This window comes from Polistes fuscatus, unplaced genomic scaffold, assembly GCF_010416935.1.
Source record: "Polistes fuscatus isolate 324 unplaced genomic scaffold, CU_Pfus_HIC Scaffold23, whole genome shotgun sequence".
NCBI lineage: Eukaryota > Metazoa > Arthropoda > Insecta > Hymenoptera > Vespidae > Polistes > Polistes fuscatus.
In genome coordinates, this window is record NW_025113100.1 from 260,927 (window position 1) to 282,323 (window position 21,397).

The 21,397-nt window shown below is 29.3% G+C and overlaps 2 protein-coding genes across 2 annotated transcripts in view; one reads left to right on the forward strand and one right to left on the reverse strand.

Moving 5' to 3' along the window:
- Positions 1-2,329, reverse strand: part of LOC122518173 (storkhead-box protein 2) — a 54,368-nt gene extending 52,039 nt beyond the window's left edge. The window contains exon 1 of the mRNA XM_043636921.1: positions 2,044-2,329. Within this exon, the coding sequence (XP_043492856.1) occupies positions 2,044-2,247 (204 nt within the window). The 5' untranslated portion in view covers positions 2,248-2,329. The remainder of the gene's footprint in view (positions 1-2,043) is intronic.
- LOC122518175 (CCR4-NOT transcription complex subunit 6-like) overlaps positions 1-21,397 on the forward strand; it is a gene marked incomplete in the record, with an annotated part of 788,395 nt that overhangs the window by 14,390 nt on the left and 752,608 nt on the right.

Here is a 21,397-nt window from a genome sequence, read left to right on the forward strand (position 1 = left end):
TTTGCAATTAAATCGGCAAACAAATAAACGAGGAATGGGCATCCCGCGGATAAACGAGTTCTCCTCTCGCGGTGGAGATAAAAGTCGAGCTTGTTCGCGATATACGGGTACGCGTTACTGATTTACGAAGTCCGAGGATAACCAAGGAGGATACCAACCTGAGGATCTCGTTTTAGATCTACGAGGATCGACGAACCATTATATTATGTGATCGTTCTTTCTTTTTTTATATTTTTTTTCTTTTTTTCTTTTTGTTTCGATTATCTTTATTCTACCTTCCGTAATATAAATATTTTATTTATCATCGTTCTAATATTTTGACATATTTTTTCGTTTCTTTAGGATTGACATTTTACTCGTTTAATCGTTTGATTATTTTTCAATTAAAAATATCTATATATATATATTATATTATACTACAATATATATACTATAATACTATATTATATATTACTATATTATATTACTATATTATATACAATACTACTATACCACTATTATAAAACTGTTATACTTTTATTTATGTATTATTTACTATTTTCTTTTTACATTTATCTACTTACTGTGCGTTACTATTAATATAATGATAAGTTTAATAATAATTACATAATTTTAATTTTTGTCTTGTTTTATCTATACATTATATTGTACTTTACTGTAATTAATGGCCTTTAGGGAGCCTAGGCTCTAGGGTCAATGAAAATATTATTAAATAAAATAAATAAAATAAAAATTATAATTTAATATACGAACAAGATTATTTTTTAATTATTAAAGGGAACAAAATAAATTTAAATATTGGATCGATCGATAAAATTAAATATTCAAACTTGTAATTATTTGTAATTATATAAATAATATTAAATATATATATATATATTTTTTTTTTAAATTAGAAACACTTATAAGTATTTATATAAATGTATCGAAAAATTTTCTCTGCATTGCTTATTGTCCACAAATTCAATAAAAAAGAATAAAAAATATGTTCTAGTTGAAAGAACATTATAAGCGGAAGTCTTTTAAAAGAAAAAGAAAAAGGAAAAAAAAATAACAAGTGGTTGGCATTGTCGCGTATAAGGGACACGATTCATCGACACCCTTATTCGTAGAGTGAGAAATAGCAAAGAAAAGTAAGAGTAGTGTGAGGTTGACTTTTCCCTTGAGTACGTACTTACTTTACCATTCTAGGGTTAGTAGTTAGGGTTGCCTTCAAAAAGCACAAGAGAGAACCTTTTGTATGATTTCATCAAAGCTTCTTCGCGCGTTCAATTTAATAGCATTTTTTATTTTAATTTTCAAAAGTAAAATCGATCTTTCCCTTTGACTTTTAACTGTTAACACTAAACCTACTGACACTGTACTTATTATTATTATCTCGAACAATCAAAAAATGATTTGTTTAAATCACCAAAAATCAAATATATATCATAACAATTTTATCGAGAAATGATTAATGCAAACTTTTATACGTTTTCACTTAGTAATTTGTTTTACAAATTAATTCGATAGCTTCTCGTGTTAGAGTTTAAATGTTAAATCAAAGTACTAGGTCATTATAAGTACCTGCATACACACATATATATATATAAAACATTTATTTTCCATCTAACGTAGATGAACACATAGATATAATTTAGTTACGTTTCAACTTAATTCCTAGATTACTTTCGCTTGGAATCACTTTCCGGTCAAGTCCAGTCAGTCACGCGCTCTTGCTTTTATTTTCTAACTCGAATACATATATATATTCGTGAAATCGAATAACGATGCTAGTAGTATTTTCTTGGGCAGGTAGGCAAAAGGGTCGTTCGTTCGTCGAAAACGAGTTTGAAAGCAAGAAAAAAAAGAGGAAGAAGAAGAAGAAGAAGAAGTAAAAGAAAAGGAGAGATGAAATAAAGTAGGGTGTAGTGGGGTGTAGGGGGGTGTAGGGTGGTTGGTGGGGTAGAGGGGGGGAGTAGGGAATAAACATTCGCACACATGTATATACACATGTAAACGTATATATACAGGTAGGATAATACAGAGTTGTATGGTACTCACCTGAAACAAATTATAACCTTTATCGTACATCCACATCTCGTCGGCTGGATGCTCCTTCGGACTTTCTCGTTGTCCGGCATTGAGAACTTGAGGAGGCGGACCTCTGGTCAGCTGTATGGCCAGAGACCTTTGTAGAAGTAGTAGGCATCTCGAGGGGCCTGAGGGACCCCCAGGGCCCGTTCCGTCTCCCAGGATCGAGGCCATTTTTTAAGGCCCGGTGCTAACGACACCGACGATCCGGTGGTGGTGGTGGTGGCATCATCACCACTACTACTCTTCCTTATTCTGCTTCTGTGTTAATGGTAAACAAAAAATAAAGAAAGGCAAAAATTAGTATATATATATATGTATATGTATTTATGTATATATTTATATATGTATGTGTGTATGTAGGGGGGAGACGTGTCGATCAATCATCTTTCAAATTGTGTTCTCTTCCTCTTTTTAAAAAGAGAAATTTTTGCGATTATATGATGGAATGTACGTATGTATTTATGTATGTATGTATGCATTTGTGTGTGTATGTAGAAAAGTAGATAACTACAAGGTATATATACTTTTATATGTATGTACTTGTTTTCGAACGTATTCGAGAGAAAGAGAAAAAAGATGAAGTATACTACTCTTATGCGTTGTTGTTATTTTCTTTCGAAGTTCCTCTCTATGGGTCTTCTAACCATGAAGAGAAAAAGTATTTCATTCTTTTTTTTCTCTCTTTCCTTTTTTAAATCTCTCTTTCTTTCTCTCTGTCTGTCTCTCTCTTTCATGGGTTTTTTTTCGTCTATCTTTTTCTATCACGAACCACCCGAGACCGAAACTAATTTCGATTTCCCGTTAAATTAGCAAATCGACTTATCTCAGGTAAAAGACGACGTACTATACTGACTACCGTTTCCAATTTCGTGTAACGGTTTACGTATGTATGTGTGATTTTATATTATGCACTTGTATATATATATGCATTTATATATGCAGTAAATATCCAATCGTTATTTATTTTAATATATATATATGTATCTTGATATCTTAACGAATTTGTCAATGATCAAATAAAATAATAACGATTACATATATATTGTTAATTTATTTATTGAAGTTATACTTCTTTTGGCGCGTTTGGGAAAATGTAATGGGGAGTGATTTTGTTCCGAGCGTCTGGAAAAACGACACCATGAAGTTTGTCGGTTATTTACAAAGCGCGGCAAAACGATTTCAAGTATACGGCATGAAGTTGTCTTCTTTTCTTCTTCCCGCCTTTTTTCTCAAGCGGGTCACCCATCCAAATACTAATCGTACTCAGCGCCGCTTTACTTAAATGATCGAGCGGGAAACAATGCTATCGCAGCGCCATGGCCGTTGACGCATAAATTAATTCGATATGTCTCCCTTATATTTAGCGTGGACTGATATCTATATTATGATATTTTATTATTCTTTCTAATATATATGTAATATATCGATAATAAATTTAAATTAATAATAATAATGATAAATTTTTTGTTGTTAAGTTATTTTTGAAGTTATTGAGGTTATGTTCGTTTTGGTACGGCAAAGAAGTATAACTTCTTACGTGCGTACATAAGTACACACACCAGTTTTTTTTATTATTTCAAGTTATTTTCTCTATGAAAGTATTTATATATATATATATGTACGATAAGATGATATTTACCAAGGACGTTTACAAAACAAGGTCGTAAGAATAGATAACACGAAACGAAGAAGAATAAGAATAAGAAGAAGAAGAAGGACACGTTTAAGAGAGAAAGCTATAACACAGAAGTAAATAATCTATGTACCATGTATGTTTATTATTATTATTATTATAGAAAAAGAAGAAGAAATTTCTCTTAGTATGATATACAGTACATTCGAAGACGCGTAACGAATAAGTACGACTAAATGTTCTAATCAATTTTCGGGTATACATATATATATATATATAAATATAAAAATTATTCATTGATTTTTAATTAATCATTGTGGATAGGATTACGGTTAAAAGTTAGTGTTGTTTGTTCTATCGTTGTCAAGGTTCGCGTATAAATTTCATGCACATTTTTTTTTGTAAGTAAACACACACTCAATTTAAATATTATACTATATATGTATGTATGTATATATGTATATATGTATGTATGTAATTTTTATATGAATAAGATTGCATTTTTTTTTATTAACAATTAATAATAATTAAATATGATTTAGGTATATTAATAATACTATTATAAATTATATTAGAGTTATATATGTAATTTTGAAATATTTATATTTATTTATAATATTTGTGATGAAATTCTATTTTTTTATTTTAATTACTTGTAATTATATCAATCAAATTAAAACAAATATATATTTCTATGTACATACAGGCATATATATATATATATATATATATATATATATATACTAGGTGTAAGATAAAATTGTATACACATACGCTACTAGCAGGTCAAATTTAGTTGACGAGAAGAGACAGATAACTCGATTAGGTTTAAGAAGACCATAGTAAACACATTTCTCATCTTTCTTAAGGATGAAAATGGGATATAATATATCTATATATATATCTAGTAACGAAGAAGGGAGTGTAACACGAAGTAACGTCACGTCGGTTTTTATTGTATCATCACTACACCACTCCCTATCTAATTGATTTAATCTTCCCCTTTCTCTCATCTCACCCTCTCTTTCTATTTCTCTATTTCATTGAGGGTGAGACAAAGAAGAAGTTTGAGAACTAAGAAAGGGAAGGAAACCCACGTTGTGTTCTGGTGAAATTAGGATCCAACAAACTTCGTAGACGACGTGTCCACGCGCTAAAACGGGGGTGGAAGAAGAAGAAGAAGAAGAAGAGGTGGAGAAGGGGGAGGGGGAATCGAAAATGAAAAGATCAACGAGACAAGGGCCTTTTTTTCTCTACGTGATTATCTTTAGATATATAGTATAGAGAAAAAGAAATGAGATAAAGATAAATAGAGATAGAAATAAAATGGGAATAAAGCAAAGAAGGAGGGAAGAAAAAAAGGGCGGAATGAACTATTGGAAAGATGCCAAACATGCTACGAGATTGCCTTTCTCGTCTTATTTATTATCGTGTTCATTCAGATAGAAAATGATTTTCTTGAATTTTTTTCTATCTTATTTTCTTCTTCTTCTACATTTTTGATCACAAGTTATGCAATAACACCCACGATAATACGCGTTTATTTTTACCTATGAATCGGAAACGTATTGTTTTTCTTTCACGTAACGTATAGGATTTATTGGATATTTATCTTCTATTTTTTATTGCATTGCTATGTTTTTTCTCGAGATTCGTAAGTAACCTACAGTGTTATCGAATTGCGCATTAATTATGCAGTTCCGTTCGAGTTAACGCATACGCAGCAGAAAGTTTACTGGTACTGGTGCTGGTGCTGGTGCTGGTACTGCATTGCCGTAGGAATACGGTAGCATGGTGGAAGGTTCAAGGTCGAGAGAATTATATTCTTGGAAAGAGAGATCGCTACCAACCAACCACCCACCCACCCGTATTATATGTGTTCCTTTTTCTCTGCATAGAATATGTATTTACTTGCTCGTATATACTGCATCTACGTAATAATTATGTATGCATGCATACATGCATTTATGTGTGTCTGTGTCTATATTTATTCTGGATAATGTAGCGTATACCTGCATTGTGCGAAATGTAGCCTAAGGACGATCAACGTTTTTGATATCTCACCTAACGTGTATATTTCTTTATATATATATATATGTTTCTCTCTTTATTTCGTTGTTTTATCTTTTATCTTTTAATGCTAATAGATGAAATGCAATGCGGATATATATCGAATTATTTTATTTATTGTTAATTAATATTTAATATTTCTCAATATTTTGTAGATTAGATAGAAACGAGTGAAAGTATTTCTATGCACAAGTGCATTAGATGCATTTAAAATTAATTTAAAAATTGATCAGTTTGACTCGATGTTAAGAATAAAAATAAGTATAGCACACGTACATGGATTTTAAAGGGAAGGAATTAGTATTACTTATACTAATTCATAATTCTATTAAAAACCGATATAAGGTAAAAGCCCCCTCGGTTGGCCAGTTAAGCCGTTTCTTTTTTAGAAAAATTATATTCATTCAATAAAATAACTTACATCTAAACTAATGGTTTAACCTGTAAGCTTGAGCTTTCAGCTTTGAATCAAAATAAAGAAAAGACAAATTATTCATAAATATTTTAATAATAAATTAAAAATAACATAGATTTGCAATGTCCCTATTTTAGCCAACTTTCTCCCTCTTTTGGCCACGCATGTCCCCTCATTTGGCCATGTTTCCTATTTAAAATAAATAATTAATTAATAACTAATTTATTAAATAAATCAAAATTGAATAATTCAAAACTCGTGTACAAAGAAATTAATTACTCATTAGTATTAAAAAAACTAGTTGAATACTTTATGTACAAATATATATAACCTCAAAGCGAATAGCCATAAGTTGGCTAATGATAAAAACAGAGGCAATAATACTGTCTCCATGCTTGGCCACCGTATTTTAATGGAGAATAATTAAAAATCACTTAATTTTCAATTTCTATAATAATTTTAAGCTATGTTAATTGCAGAAAAAAAAATATTTTGGTTGCTATTGTCAAAAATGAAATATATAGGTTAATAAAAATCACAGTATCCTTACCTTACTTAACAAGAAACCATCCAAAAACAGAAGTCTTGCACAACTTTATTTTTTTTCGTTTTTAAATATATTTTTAAAATAATCCGAATTACTTTCAATGATATTTTAAAATTAGAATTTTTTTTTTTTAAAAACTGTCACCATGTGCACATCAGCATATAATTTATAATCACTGTTGTGGCATAAAGTGGCCAATAGAGGGGGCCTGGCCAACCGAGGGGGCTTTTACCTTATATATGAGAAACGAGTAAAAATTATTTATTAGGAACGAGATATAAATGAAAATATAGTTGAACGATAGAAAAGGGATTGATCTCATCGAATAAAAAGATTTCGAATGAATTCTTTTGATCAGTTCTCGAATTGATCGATTGATCTATCGATCGATCGGATTGAATTTCACCTTGTACCAGTTAGAAGAACGAACGGAAGGTGTCCGGTCGTGGTGGTTCACGGGAAAAGGACTTCCTGTCGCGTGACTCATCGGCATCATGCCGTCATTATTACTCTGACGGATTCTATTATCGTTCCTGTCAGCCAACCCACACTTTGCCATTCTTGCCACTGTGTTAGACCGACCTCATCGTATAGCTTTGAACCTGACCCGTTCTTCTTTATTTTTCTTTATTTGATTTTACGTGTATATGTTGTGTCTGTGTCTGTCTGTGTGTGTGTGTTTGTATCTTAGTATGCGTCGTGTTGATTTGCTCTCGTTCTCAGATCGAATTTTATTTTCCCTTTCGAACTGTCAGTTCAATCAAATTTCTTTTTCTTAAATCGATTGTTCAAGAACGTGGAATATAATCGATACGAATTTTATATCTTTCGTTAACGAGATTCTATTTTATTTTATTTTATATATGGATTATTTTTTAATCGTTATTAATTATTATTGATTTATTTTTATTCCTTGTGTTTTTTATTTTTTATTTTGTATTCGAATTTTTGTCATAAACGTGAATGAAATATTGATACGAAATATTTTTCTTAAACTTAATTAATCATTTGATTGATTTGATTTATTTTTTATTTATTTATTTGTTCGTTTTATTATTTTTTTAAGAGTGTAATAATTTAATATAAAATATTTTCGAGAATTATACCAGCGTAAGATTTCGTTATTCTCTCTTTTTTTTATTTTTCTTATTTTCCCATCGACCTTTTCACTTCCTTCGAATTTTTTATAGTTGAAAAAAAAAGTAGTAAAAAGAGAAAAAAAGGAGAAAGAAGAAGAAGAAGAAGAAGAAGACACGGTTTAGAGTTACGAAGAGAGCTACGTTTTCTCCCTTTGGTAATGTTTACTCCCTCGAGTGTTTACGAAGCGTTATATATATGTATATGCATATGTATATATGTGTATGTAATATGTATATAAAATCCCAGGACACATTCTCATCTTCTTTCTTCTTTGAAGTAACACCGACCCGTTCGTACAAGAAGAAGAAGAAGAGAGTTCTTCTTCTTCTTCTTCTTCTTCTTCTCTTAGAAAGCACTTGGTGGGTTGTTCTGTTGTAAACCGAATAACGGATACGATCTATCGTAGTAGTAGTAGTAGTAAAATCTTTGCTCTAATGGAAGACCAAATAAAGTCTAACTTTTTTTAACTTCTTTTTTCTATCGATCGACTATAGGGATAAGAAAAAAAAAATGAATTTGTGAAAGTTAGAAGAAGGAACAAACGTACGAATGAATGAATCTTTCCAAATCTTTAATAATTAATCTCATATTTAATATTCGTTAGATCATTATTTAAATATCTTCGAAATTGTTAATCGTAGAAAAAAAAAAATAGACAAAAGTAATACACTAGTAATTCAAATTTATATTCCTCGTATAAAAATAAACACATTTATGAACAAAGAATCATTCACTTAGAAGAAGATATTTTCATTTGAATCCAATTAAAACAAAAAAAGAAAAAAAAAAATTAACTTGTGAAAGTTAGAAGAAGGAACAAACGTACGAATGAATGAATCTTTCCAAATCTTTAATAATTAATCTCATATTTAATATACGAAGGTGATATTTCGTTAGATCATTATTTAAATATCTTCGAAATTGTTAATCGTAGAAAAAAAAAATAGACAAAAGTAATACACTAGTAATTCAAATTTATATTCCTCGTATAAAAATAAACACATTTATGAACAAAGAATCATTCACTTAGAAGATATTTTCATTTGAATCCAATTAAAACAAACTTAACGTGTATCGAAATTACCATCACCCTCATCATTATTCTTATTATTATTGTATGACCATATCGAATGGGTAATTGAGATTAATTTAATTATTAAATCAAAAAACACAATAAAACGCAAAGTGATGAGTTGCTATCGATATCGATAGTATCGAGAATCATGCGAATGAAAGTATTATTCTGGTGAAGTATTCGAGTTGTATGTAACCAACCACGTACGATGAGAAATAATAAACATATATATAATATATATATATATAAGTATATATATATATATGTAATGAATAGGCCTGGCACATTATTTTCCGCGCAGCATGGATAAGCTTATGAATACGTAGCACCGCAAGGCGCATATAAGATTCTTGAACGCGTATATCTGTTCTGGACCACCCAGGACCGAATGCGTTACATCTTCGCCGGCAGCTGGCCATTCGTCCATTACGTGTATGCTCATAAGGATTGTATGAGAATGAGAAAGATGAAAAGGATTGAAAAATAAAAGGGACGCAAATCGACTGACGTGTATTCCCCCCCTTCTCTTTTTTTTTTTTTATTTGGTTTTATTTTTGTACAATTTTCTATTCAATTCTCTCCTGTTTTTCTATATTTTTATATCATGTATTTGTAATATATAAATGTATGTGTATAGGTGCATAGAATCGGGAAAATATTTAAATTCAAATTTAAATGCAATTTCTCAAAGAGGTACGATATTTTTCTAATATTTTATTTTCTATAATTTTCTTTTTCTTTTTTCTATTTTTTTTACTGTGTATAATATATTTATAAACGTATGCACACCTAGTGCATGGAATCGGGACAATATTTCAATCAAAATTTAAATGCAAATGCAAATAGACGTAATACTCTTATTATGTTTTATTTTGTATAATTTTCTTTTTTTTTTTCTTCTATATTTTTATTATGTATAATATATTTATGAACGTATGCACACAAGTAATGCATAGAATCAATGGGGGAAAATATTTAAATGGAAATCAAATGCGAATTTAAAGACGCACAATCCTTTTCATATTTTTTTTATTCTATTCGATTTTCTTCTTCTTTTTTTTACTTTTCTATTTTTTTTTATTTGGTTTTATTTTTGTACAATTTTCTATTCAATTCTCTCCTGTTTTTCTATATTTTTATATCATGTATTTGTAATATATAAATATCTGCATATATAAGTGCATAGAATCGGGAAAATATTTAAATTCAAATTTAAATGCAATTTCTCAAAGAGGTGCGCGATATTTTTCTAATATTTTATTTTCTATAATTTTCTTTTTTTTTTTTCTATTTTTTTTTATTATGTATAATATATTTATGAACGTATGCACACCTAGTGCATGGAATCGGGACAATATTTCAATCCAAATTTAAATGCAAATGCAAATAAACGTAATACTCTTATTATGTTTTATTTTGTATAATTTTCTTTTTTTTTTTTCTATTTTTTTTATTATGTATAATATATTTACGAACGTATGCACACAAGTAATGCATAGAATCAATGGGGGGAAAATATTTAAATGGAAATTAAATGCGAATTTAAAGACGCACAATCCTTTTCATATTTTTTTATTCTATTCGATTTTCTTGTTCTTTTTTTTTTTACTTTTTCTATTTTTTTTTTTCCTTATGTACACACGCGTGTACATAATGCGTAAACATAGAAATATATTATTTCAACGTTCCCCTCGATAAATCACGATAGTTTCTTTTAACAACGTGTTCCATTCGAACGAGTATATAATATAGCGTACGAAAGTATTCTATGCAGGTGTTCTTCTAGTTTTCTGTACTTCAATATTAGATATACATATACATATATATATATATATAGATTCATCGTCCTTGCTCATACCAATGCAACCTGAACGAAGTGCATCGTTCATTGATATGGAAAACGTGCTGACTGCAATGTTCACGGACATCCGCTGTTATTAAATCGATGTGTTTGCTAGTACACAATATATATACAGAATATATCCGGTTGGATGATACAACCAAAAGAAGGGGAGTGGGTGGGCTCGGGGGGGAGTATAGTAATTTCAATTCAAAGTATTTTTAATCGATTAAATATGCATATACATTAACGTTGAATTTTAAAAAATGATTTTAATGTTGAATAACAAACGAAATAATATTTGTTTACGAGATGAATCATATTTGTGTCATGGTTTATTTTAAAAATGGACAGATGGGGATAGAAAAATAATGTTACAAAAAAATGCATATACACATATGTACACACACACGTGAGCGTGTTTTGCTTTCGACCTTGTTTTAAAATTATAACCATTTTTCGTGTTTTTACAATTCGCGACTGTTTACTTTCATAATGGATGTTCGAAAAAGTCAGTCAACTTATTTTTGTACATGTGAGAAGACAAATTCAAAACGTTGATTTATTTCGATATATTACTTTCAGATTGGAACGAACTTTTTATTCACGTGGTGTGTGTTTTGTGTGCCAAAAGTTTAGACAAACACGTCTTGTATCTTTTTCTCTTTCCGATAACAACGTCATAAGTTTTGGTCTGTGCAGTTTTTGTAGATAGATGAAAAGTTTATTTTCAGTTGGTAGACGTAGAATAAATGCACGAGACAAATATATATCGAAGAACAGTATTTGTTCTTTCTCTTTTTTTCTTTTTTTCTTTTTTTAATATCGAATGTTTTTCTCTCAGCGATTTTTGGGGACAAAATCAAAACTTTATTTTCTCAGTGCAGGAATGTTTTTTTTTTTTTTTTTTAACGTGAAGCAAATATTTCGTTGAAAATTTTTCTTAGAAGAGATTTACTTACGATGTGTATATTATAATACGTGTGTATGTGTGTTGACAAAAGTATTATTGAGAGAGAAAGAGAGAGAGAGAAAAAGGAAGAAATAGAGACTTGGTTCTCAGCCTACTTTTGTTAAAGTCATGTCACGCTTCTCCATTCTTAAGGATAGGAAAAATCACTAGAAAAGACGTGACACGTTAATCGTGTTATTGGTTTTACGATATATCGTTAACGTTAGAATGTTACTCTTGGTTCTGATTCTCACGTGATGTATCCTATATATGTACAATGAATTTAATAGGAATTTATTGTTTTATTAATTTATAATAAAACAATGAATATATTTGTGTCTAGTAATATTAATGATTAAAAATTATAAATAATATTATTTAATATATATATAATTAATAATAATTATTCGTTTTTATTGAAATACAAGGAAAGGGTTATCTAAACAAAATTACCGTTGTATAAATATAATAATATATGTACGTATGTACAATGAATATATTTGTGTCTAGTAATATTAATGATTAGAAATTATAAAATATTATTTAATATATATATAATTAATAATTACTCGTTTTTATTGAAATACAAGGAAAGGGTTATCTAAACAAAATTACCGTTGTATAAATATAATAATATATGTACGTATGTACAATGAATATATTTGTGTCTAGTAATATTAATGATTAAAAATTATAAATAATATTATTTAATATATATATATGTAATTATTAATAATTACTCGTTTTTATTGAAATACAAGGAAAGGGTTATCTAAACAAAATTACCGTTGTATAAATATAATAATATATGTACGTATGTACAATGAATATATTTGTGTCTAGTAATATTAATGATTAGAAATTATAAATAATATTATTTAATATATATATAATTAATAATAATTACTCGTTTTTATTGAAATACAAGGAAAGGGTTATCTAAACAAAATTACCGTTGTATAAATATAATAATATATGTACGTATGTACAATGAATATTTGTGTCTAGTAATATAATGATTAAAAATTATAAATAATATTATTTAATATATTTATAATTAATAAGAATTACTCGTTTTTATTGAAATACAAGGAAAGGGTTATCTAAACAAAATTACCGTTGTATAAATATAATAATATATGTACGTAAGTACAATGAATATATTTGTGTCTAGTAATATTAATGATTAAAAATTATAAATAATATTATTTAATATTTATAATTAATAATAATTACTCATTTTTATTGAAATATAAGGAAGGGTTGTCTAAACAAAATTACCGTTGTATAAATATAATATATGTACGTATGTACAATGAATATATTTGTGTCTAGTAATATTAATGATTAAAAATTATAAATAATATTATTTAATATATTTATAATTAATAATAATTACTCGTTTTTATTGAAATACAAGGAAAGGGTTATCTAAACAAAATTACCGTTGTATAAATATAATAATATATGTACGTATGTACAATGAATATATTTGTGTCTAGTAATATTAATGATTAGAAATTATAAATAATATTATTTAATATATTTATAATTAATTATAATTACACGCGTTTTTATTGAAATACAAGGGAAGGGTTATCTAAACAAAATTACCGTTGTATAAATATAATAATATATGTGTATATATATGTATATATATACACATGTAATGTGTATATAAATGCCATAGTTTCGTTTATATATTTATCCGTAATGATGGTCAACAACAACGGTAAAATGAATGGTAGACGATGATGGAATAAGATGAGTGCATTTTGATTTAAAGGATGGCAATTTTGAGCGAGCAAATACAAGAGTAAAAAAGTTAACTAATGTCACGCTTCGTTGAGAATAAATTGTAATTTACGTGAACGTTAACTTTATGATTTCTTTATTATTTTTTCTTATTTTTTTCGGAAGTGGGGTAGGATAGGGTGATACTTTTGTAGATATAAAAAAAAAGGATTAAGATTTGTTTGTTCTCTAAAATTCGTATGGAATGATCAATTTTTATTGGCATCATTTTCATTTTTTTCCCCGTAAGAAGTATACCATTTCTCATGGTGAAATGAACGTTCGTTGATTAACCTTGATTGGACGAACGGTATTCTGGTAGATAGGCGTGTCATCGAAGAAAATCTTAGTCTCTGGGATAAATCTTCCCATTGTACTTATATATATATATTTTTTTTCTTTTTTTTATAATATTTCCTTTTTTTTTCTTTTTATTTAAATTTATTTATTTGCTTTTTTTTCTATTTATTAACCATAGATCAACAAAATAAAATGTTAAACACCCTATGTTACATTGAGAGAATTATTATGTACATTAGGCATATATGTAGGTTCAATCAGGTTTAGTTTTCTTGCTAACAAGCAACACGTAAATCGAGTAATACCGAGCACTGAAAGATATAACTTGCTTTAGCAAAGGATGTCAACTGCACTGGAGTGTGACTCTACCGGCTTGTTGTCACACGGCTAATTCAAACTAGTAGGATAAATTGCAGTGGACATAACGACGGAACTGACCGACCCCTGGATCCCCCCCCCCACCCCACTTCACCCTTATCCCCATTCCCCCATACCCCCATTACCCCTCTTGCTTCATTTCTAGATGTTCGTGCAATCTTTCATAGTGCAACGATCTTTCAGTAATGAAATTGCGTGTATTATATTTTATAAAAAAGATTAGTTATGAGTTATGATTATGAGTTATGAGTTATGAGTTATGAATTACATATTAATATATATAATATAATATAGCATGTGTTGTATTGGATTGGTCAATAATAATGAATATTTCAATTTTATTTTATTTTATTTGTATGTTTAAAAAATATAATATTCTTTAATATTTGATATCTAAGTAGTAGTATAAAAAAAGAAAATATATTTGTAATCCAACATTACGTATTAGTCAATTCAATATGTATATATTATTACATTATATTCGATATGTAAATGAGAAAGGATGTATGTTTGTCTTGTTACGAATCAGATTGACGTCATTTCCGTCCTATATTTTACTTATATAAAAATTATTTCTACACACACACATACACACATATCTATATATCGAATAATAACTTTCAAATGTTTTCTTATTTTGTTTATAAGAAAATGAAACTATTAAAATTCCCTTCCCCTAAAACATAATTCACAATTATTGGTATAATGAGCAAAAGTAAGGAAGAAAATTCTGAGAGGAAGAGAGGGAAAGAGGGAAAGAGGGAGAGTAAGGAAAAGAAGGAAAGATAATGACAGAATCGCATGATCATTATTATATTCGATCGGGTTCGTGCATCCGAACGTGATCGTTCGTACGTATAGTCAACGTGATCTTCGAAAACGGTAGTCGTCGATAGGTTTTCACTCTTCTCGATCACGTTCTCTAACACGCGTCGAATCAACTGGAAAGTCTAATCTTTTCTTTTTTTTTTTTTATATTTTTTTTTTCTTTCGATCGGGACTCATTTTTTTGCCACGAATCAACGGAGAGGAAAGTATCAGTATGCGATAACTTTTTGATTTTGTTATTCCACGTTACTTGCAACTGCAACTGCAACTGCAACTGTAACTGTAACTGCAATTGTAGCAGCAGGTCACATGAGGGAAAATCATTTGAGAAAAGGAATATCACTATGGTGATCATTAATATTGTTTTGTTGTGTTATGTGTTCTCGTTTGAATTCTAATCTTATTGATTATCGAGATGTAATTTATTATTGAATCGAATCGTGTTGCAATATTAGTTCGATATTTGATTTAATTTGATTTGATTTGTGATTTTTTCTTATTGATTTATTTATTATATACGTTTTTTGTTTCGTGATATTTATACATATATTTTAAAAAATTATTTTAAAAATAGAAATATCAAAAATGAGTTACTTGCAACTGCAACTGCAACTGCAACTGTAACTGCAATTGTAGCAGCAGGTCACTTGAGGGAAAATCATTTGAGAAAAGGAATATCACTATGGTGATCATAAATATTGGTTGATTGTGTTATATGTTCTCGTTGAATTCTAATCTTATTGATTATCGAGATGTAATTTATTATTGGATCGAATCGTGTTGCAATATTATAATAGTTCGATATTTGATTTAATTTGATTTGATTTGTGATTTTTTCTTATTGATTTATTTATTATATACGTTTCTTGTTTCGTGATATTTATACATATATATATTTTAAAAAATTATTTTAAAAGTAGAAATATTAAAATGAGTTACTTGCAACTGCAACTGCAACTGCATTGTAGCAGCAGGACACTTTAGGGAAAATCATTTGAGAAAAGGAATATCACTATGGTGATCATAAATATTGGTTGATTGTGTTATGTGTTCTCGTTTGAATTCTAATCTTATTGATTATCGAGATGTAATTTATTATTGAATCGAATCGTGTTGCAATATTAGTTCGATATTTTATTTAATTTGATTTGATTTATTTTTTCTTATTGATTTATTATATACGTTTCTTGTTTCGTGATATTTATACATATATTTTTAAAAATTATTTTAAAAATAGAAATATCTAAAATGAGTTACTTGCAACTGCAACTGCAACTGCAACTGTAACTGCAATTGTAGCAGCAGGTCACTTGAGGGAAAATCATTTGAGAAAAGGAATATCACTATGGTGATCATTAATATTGGTTGGTTGTGTTATGTGTTCTCGTTTGAATTCTAATCTTATTGATTATCGAGATGTAATTTATTATTGGATCGAATCGTGTTGCAATATTAGTTCGATATTTGATTTAATTTGATTTGATTTGTGATTTTTTCTTATTGATTTATTTATTATATACGTTTTTTGTTTCGCGACATTTTATTAAAATAATAATAATAAAAATGATTAGAGTTATTATATTATTTTCCAATTGTTAATAAATATGGTAAAAGAGAAGAAGGAAGAGTCGAATCGAAAGTAGAATTTTTGTCGCGTTAGTTTCTCGATGAACGAAGAAGAAAGTGGTTGTTGTCGGGTTGTTGAGAATGGTAATGGTGATGGTAATGGTAATGGTAATGGTGATGGTGTTACCGTAGGTGGAAAATAGTCTCGAGATATCAACGCGAATCCTACTATATCCTTACATTAGAAAATAATAAAGTGAAACAAATATTCAAAAAAAAGAAAAGAAGAAAAAAAATTGAAAAAAAGTAACAAAAGAGTATATTTCGTTTATAAATAAAGTAGCATAGAAATATTGGTTTGTACGTGTACATATATTTATATATATGTGTAACACTGGCCTTCACGATCATTAATATCACCGTTTCCAGGCTCTCCAGTAAGTGCTTATGCAGAAGTCTGTGGAGCAATTACCGTTAGAACAGAAACACACTGTTGCTGCTCCTGCCACTTGCAGTATTGCAGTATTGCAGTCTTTTGCAGTTGCTATTAGAAAATGATTTATCGTAGATCGGGTTCTCGTGCGTTCGGGATTTATTGGAGCAGCGCGATTCTTCTCGAAATGAATTCTTAAACCAAATGCTAGATATAAATATATATATATGTGTGTGTATATATAGATAGATAGATAGATAGATAGATAGGTAGATAGATAGGTAGATAGATAGATAGATAGGTAATTGGTTTTTCGCCACGAGTCTGTTGGTGAAAGCCAATCGACTTCTCGTACCTTACACGCTAATAATCCGTCCAGTTAAACACGTCGACTGAATTCCTTATCGAATGACCAATTGAAAATTATGAGAAGAAATTTGTCATCCGTTTAATTTTCAAGATCACGTCTAAGAGAAATGGAGAGTGCGTTGTATACGTGTATATATGTATGTATGTATGTATGAGAAAGAGAGGGAAATAAGGAAGAGAGAGAATAAAAATATTTTACTTTGACCACATAATTAACTAGAATTTATATACATCTTTATATAAGATTTAAAGTTAGACGCGTGTGTGTGTGTGTGTTATATGTTTATCGCTTATTTTACAAATATGTAATTGAAATTTATTATATGATACATTTGTCGACAGATTTGTAATATCCAATTGAAGTGGTCGAATATAAAATTTTTCTACTGCACGAGATTAACATTGATAATATCTTTTTGAAGTTATACTTCTTTTGGCGCGTTGGGGAAAATGTAATGGGGAGTGATTTTGTTCCGAGCGTCTGGAAAAACGACACCATGAAGTTTGTCGGTATTTACAAACGCGCGGCAAAGCGATTTCAAGTATACGGCATGAAGTTGTCTTCTTTTCTCAAGCGGGTCACCCATCCCAAATACTAATCGAACTCAGCGCCGCTTTACTTAAATGGTCGAAGTGGGAACTAATGCTGTAACCGCGCCATGTTGACGCGTGAAGTTATTTGATATATCTCTCTTATATTTAGTGTGGACTGATATCTATATTTTGATATTTTCTTTTTTTTCTTTTTATTCTTTCTTATATATATATATAATAATAATATTTTTTTTTTAAGTTATTTTTCTTTGAAGTTTTCTTTGAAGTTTTTTTTGAAGTTATTGAGGTTATGTTCGTTTTGGTACGGCAAAGAAGTATAACTTGATGAATGATTGAATATATAAAATGTGTGCGAGCGTATTTACTTGCAGGATTATTCAAAATTTTATTCAAATCTTCGTATCAATGATAATAAAAAAATGTTTACCACAGGATTATTATATGTGAAAACAAATTGAATTAAAAATATGATAAATATAATTATAATAAATTTTCTTATGATAGGGAAAGTAAATGGAAATGTTGGATTGGTAGTTCATTTTGTCAAGGTGAAGTTATTTTTTGTTGGTTTGTCCGATATCAATTAGAATTTTTATTCGATGTTAGGAGGAGAGATAGAAAATATAAATTCATAATCCCGGAAGAGAGAGAAAGAAAGAAAGATTCGTAAGATCTCGAAAGGGAATTCCATGGTAAAAGATACGCAGTATATACATACATACACATATATATGTATATGTAAGTATGTAACTATCGCGAGATACGCTCGAGGGTGTCCAGGTGTGGTCGATCACAGGGATAATAGTCGTGAGAATTTAAACGAGCGTCCGAGAGACGGATTCATGCCCTCAGGTGTATTATAATTCTGCGAGTGGTGTGTGTTGATTTTTATTATTAAGAAAAAAATTACAAAAAAGAAAAAAGAAAGGAAATAAAATACTTTATGACCAGTACAAAAAAAACAACAGACACACACACATAAATGCGTTTTAAAAAAAAAAATCAAACGTAGAGTTAAATGAAATCTAACGCGAATGATCATTAAGTATCCCGTTAAATGCATTAACAATATAAAATAAAGAAAAATAATAGGACGATAGAAGATAAAATAGGAACAAAATATTTGGATAATTGGATAAAAAAAAATATCATAACACTTTCCTTATATTCCTCTATCGTTTCTTCTTCCTTATTGTCCCTTCGAATTAAAACGATAATGATCCTCCTAAGAATCCTGCCCTTTGGCAAGAAATTCTAAGTAGTAGTAAGTAAGTAAGTAGATGGTATGATAGGATAAAGATAAAAGGATGAATAAAGAGGGAAAAGTCAAAAGTTAGAAGAAGAAGAAGAAGAAGAAGAAGAAGAAGAAATAGAAAAAAAAAATAAATAAAAAGTAGATTCCCTTGGAGTGCCGAACACAAAGGGACTGTGAAGGGAATTCCAAGAGGAAGAAGAAGAAGACGTATATATATATATATGAAACGTTGCTCGTCCGATTCAACGACGAAATTTTGCTCGAGGGTTCGGGTGTGGTCGATCGTAGGAATACGAGACTGAAAGAGGAAGAGGAGGAATGAAGGTGGAAAAGGAGGAAGAGGAAGAAAGAGGAAGACGAAGAAGAAGATGGGAAAGAAAGGAGAAAGAAGGGAGAAGGGTGGAGAAGGGGAAGGGTGGAGAAGGGGGAAGGGTGGAGAAGGGTGGAGAAGGGGGAAGGGTGGAGAAGGGGGAAGGTGAAGAAGGGGGAAGAGAAAGGGAGGAGAAGGGGGAAGGGAGGTATAAGAAAAAAAAGAAAGAAAGAGAAAAAGAAGAAGAGGAGGAGGAGAGGAGGAGGAGGAAGGGGAAAAGGAGGAAGGAAGGAGGAAGGGTGGAAGGGTAGGGAAGATTCCTTTCGCGCGAGATCGATTCGCCGAAGGGCGAAATGCGTCCAGCACGTAGGGCGCCGCATTTGTGCGAAGGGAGGAGGAGAAGGAGGAGGAGGAGGAGGAGGAGGAGGAAGGCAGTTTGATATCTCTGATGTGAGAGAGTTGAACTTTTCTTTTTCTTTTTTTATATTTTTTGTTTACTTCGTTTTGTTTTGACCCTTTGTCTCTGTCCGTTCTTCCTTATTCGTACGATTCGTTGTTGGCCTTTTTGCGTCGAAGGGATCTTTTTTTTCTTTTTTTTTTTTTTTTTCTCGTTGGACTTTTGATTGATTTTTGTTTTTTATTTTCTTCTCGTTGGACTTTTGATTGATTTTTGTTTTTTATTTTCTCAAGGGATTTTAAAAACATATCGTGTATCCAATTTTAATTTTTTTCTTCTTCTTCTTCTTCTTCTTCTTCTTGTTCTTTTAATCGGTTTAAACGATTTGAGATTTTCTAATGGAGGATATACGTTTCTTCTGGTCATAGATTATGTTTCTTTCTATTTTTTTTTTCCTTTTTTCTTTTTTCTTTTCTTTTTTGTTCTCTCACTTAAGAATTGCACACGTAACAGTGGAAATATTATTAGAGAAAATTAAATATTGAACAGGATAGAGATCTTATGATAATTTTGATCTTTCGAATATTGCTATTAAAAGAAAAAAAAATATATGAAAGATAAGAGACAAGTTAAACTTAAGGTCATTTTTGAATTGCACTTTGTCTGTCTGTCATTTTTTTTATATATTTTTCCTTCCGACAAAGCCGAGGAAAAGAGATTTACACTTTAACGATGGATAGAAAAAGGAGATTTGTAATATTAGAAAAAAAAAAGACACACGTTAATAAGTAAAGAAGAGTTTAGAGAAAAAACGAGAAAGAAAGAGAGAGAGAGAGAGAGAGATACTTGTAGAGGTTTACCGTTAACGTGTCGGCTTCTAACACGGTTTCTCTCTCGTAATGTAAAACAAGAATAATGAAAACGAAAAGCAAAGCAAAGCAAAGCATAGCTTAAGTTAAAGCAAAACGTTGGTAAAGCAAAATAAATGTTTAAGCTAAAGAAAACACAATGGAATGGAAAGAAAAGCAATGCAAAGCGTAGCGAAATGAAATGAAATGAAATGAAATGAAATGAAATAAAATAAATAAAATAAAATAAAATAAAATAAAATAAACTAAAATGAAGTGAAGTTAATTGAAGTAAAGTAAAGTAAAGTAACGTTAAGTTAAGTAAAGTAAAGTAAAGTAAAGTAAAACCATAAGATAGGTAATACGTACGAATAATAATAATAATAATAATAATAATAATAATAATAAAAAGAAGAAGAAGAAGAAGAAACATTTAAGCACGCGTGTTGTTTAAGCAAAAGAAAACACAATGGAATGGAAAGAAAAGCAATGCAAAGCGTAGCGAAATGAAATGAAATGAAATGAAATGAAATAAAAAAAATAAAATATAATAAAATAAAATAAAATAAAATAAAATAAATATAATAAAATAAAATATAATAAAATAAAAAAATAA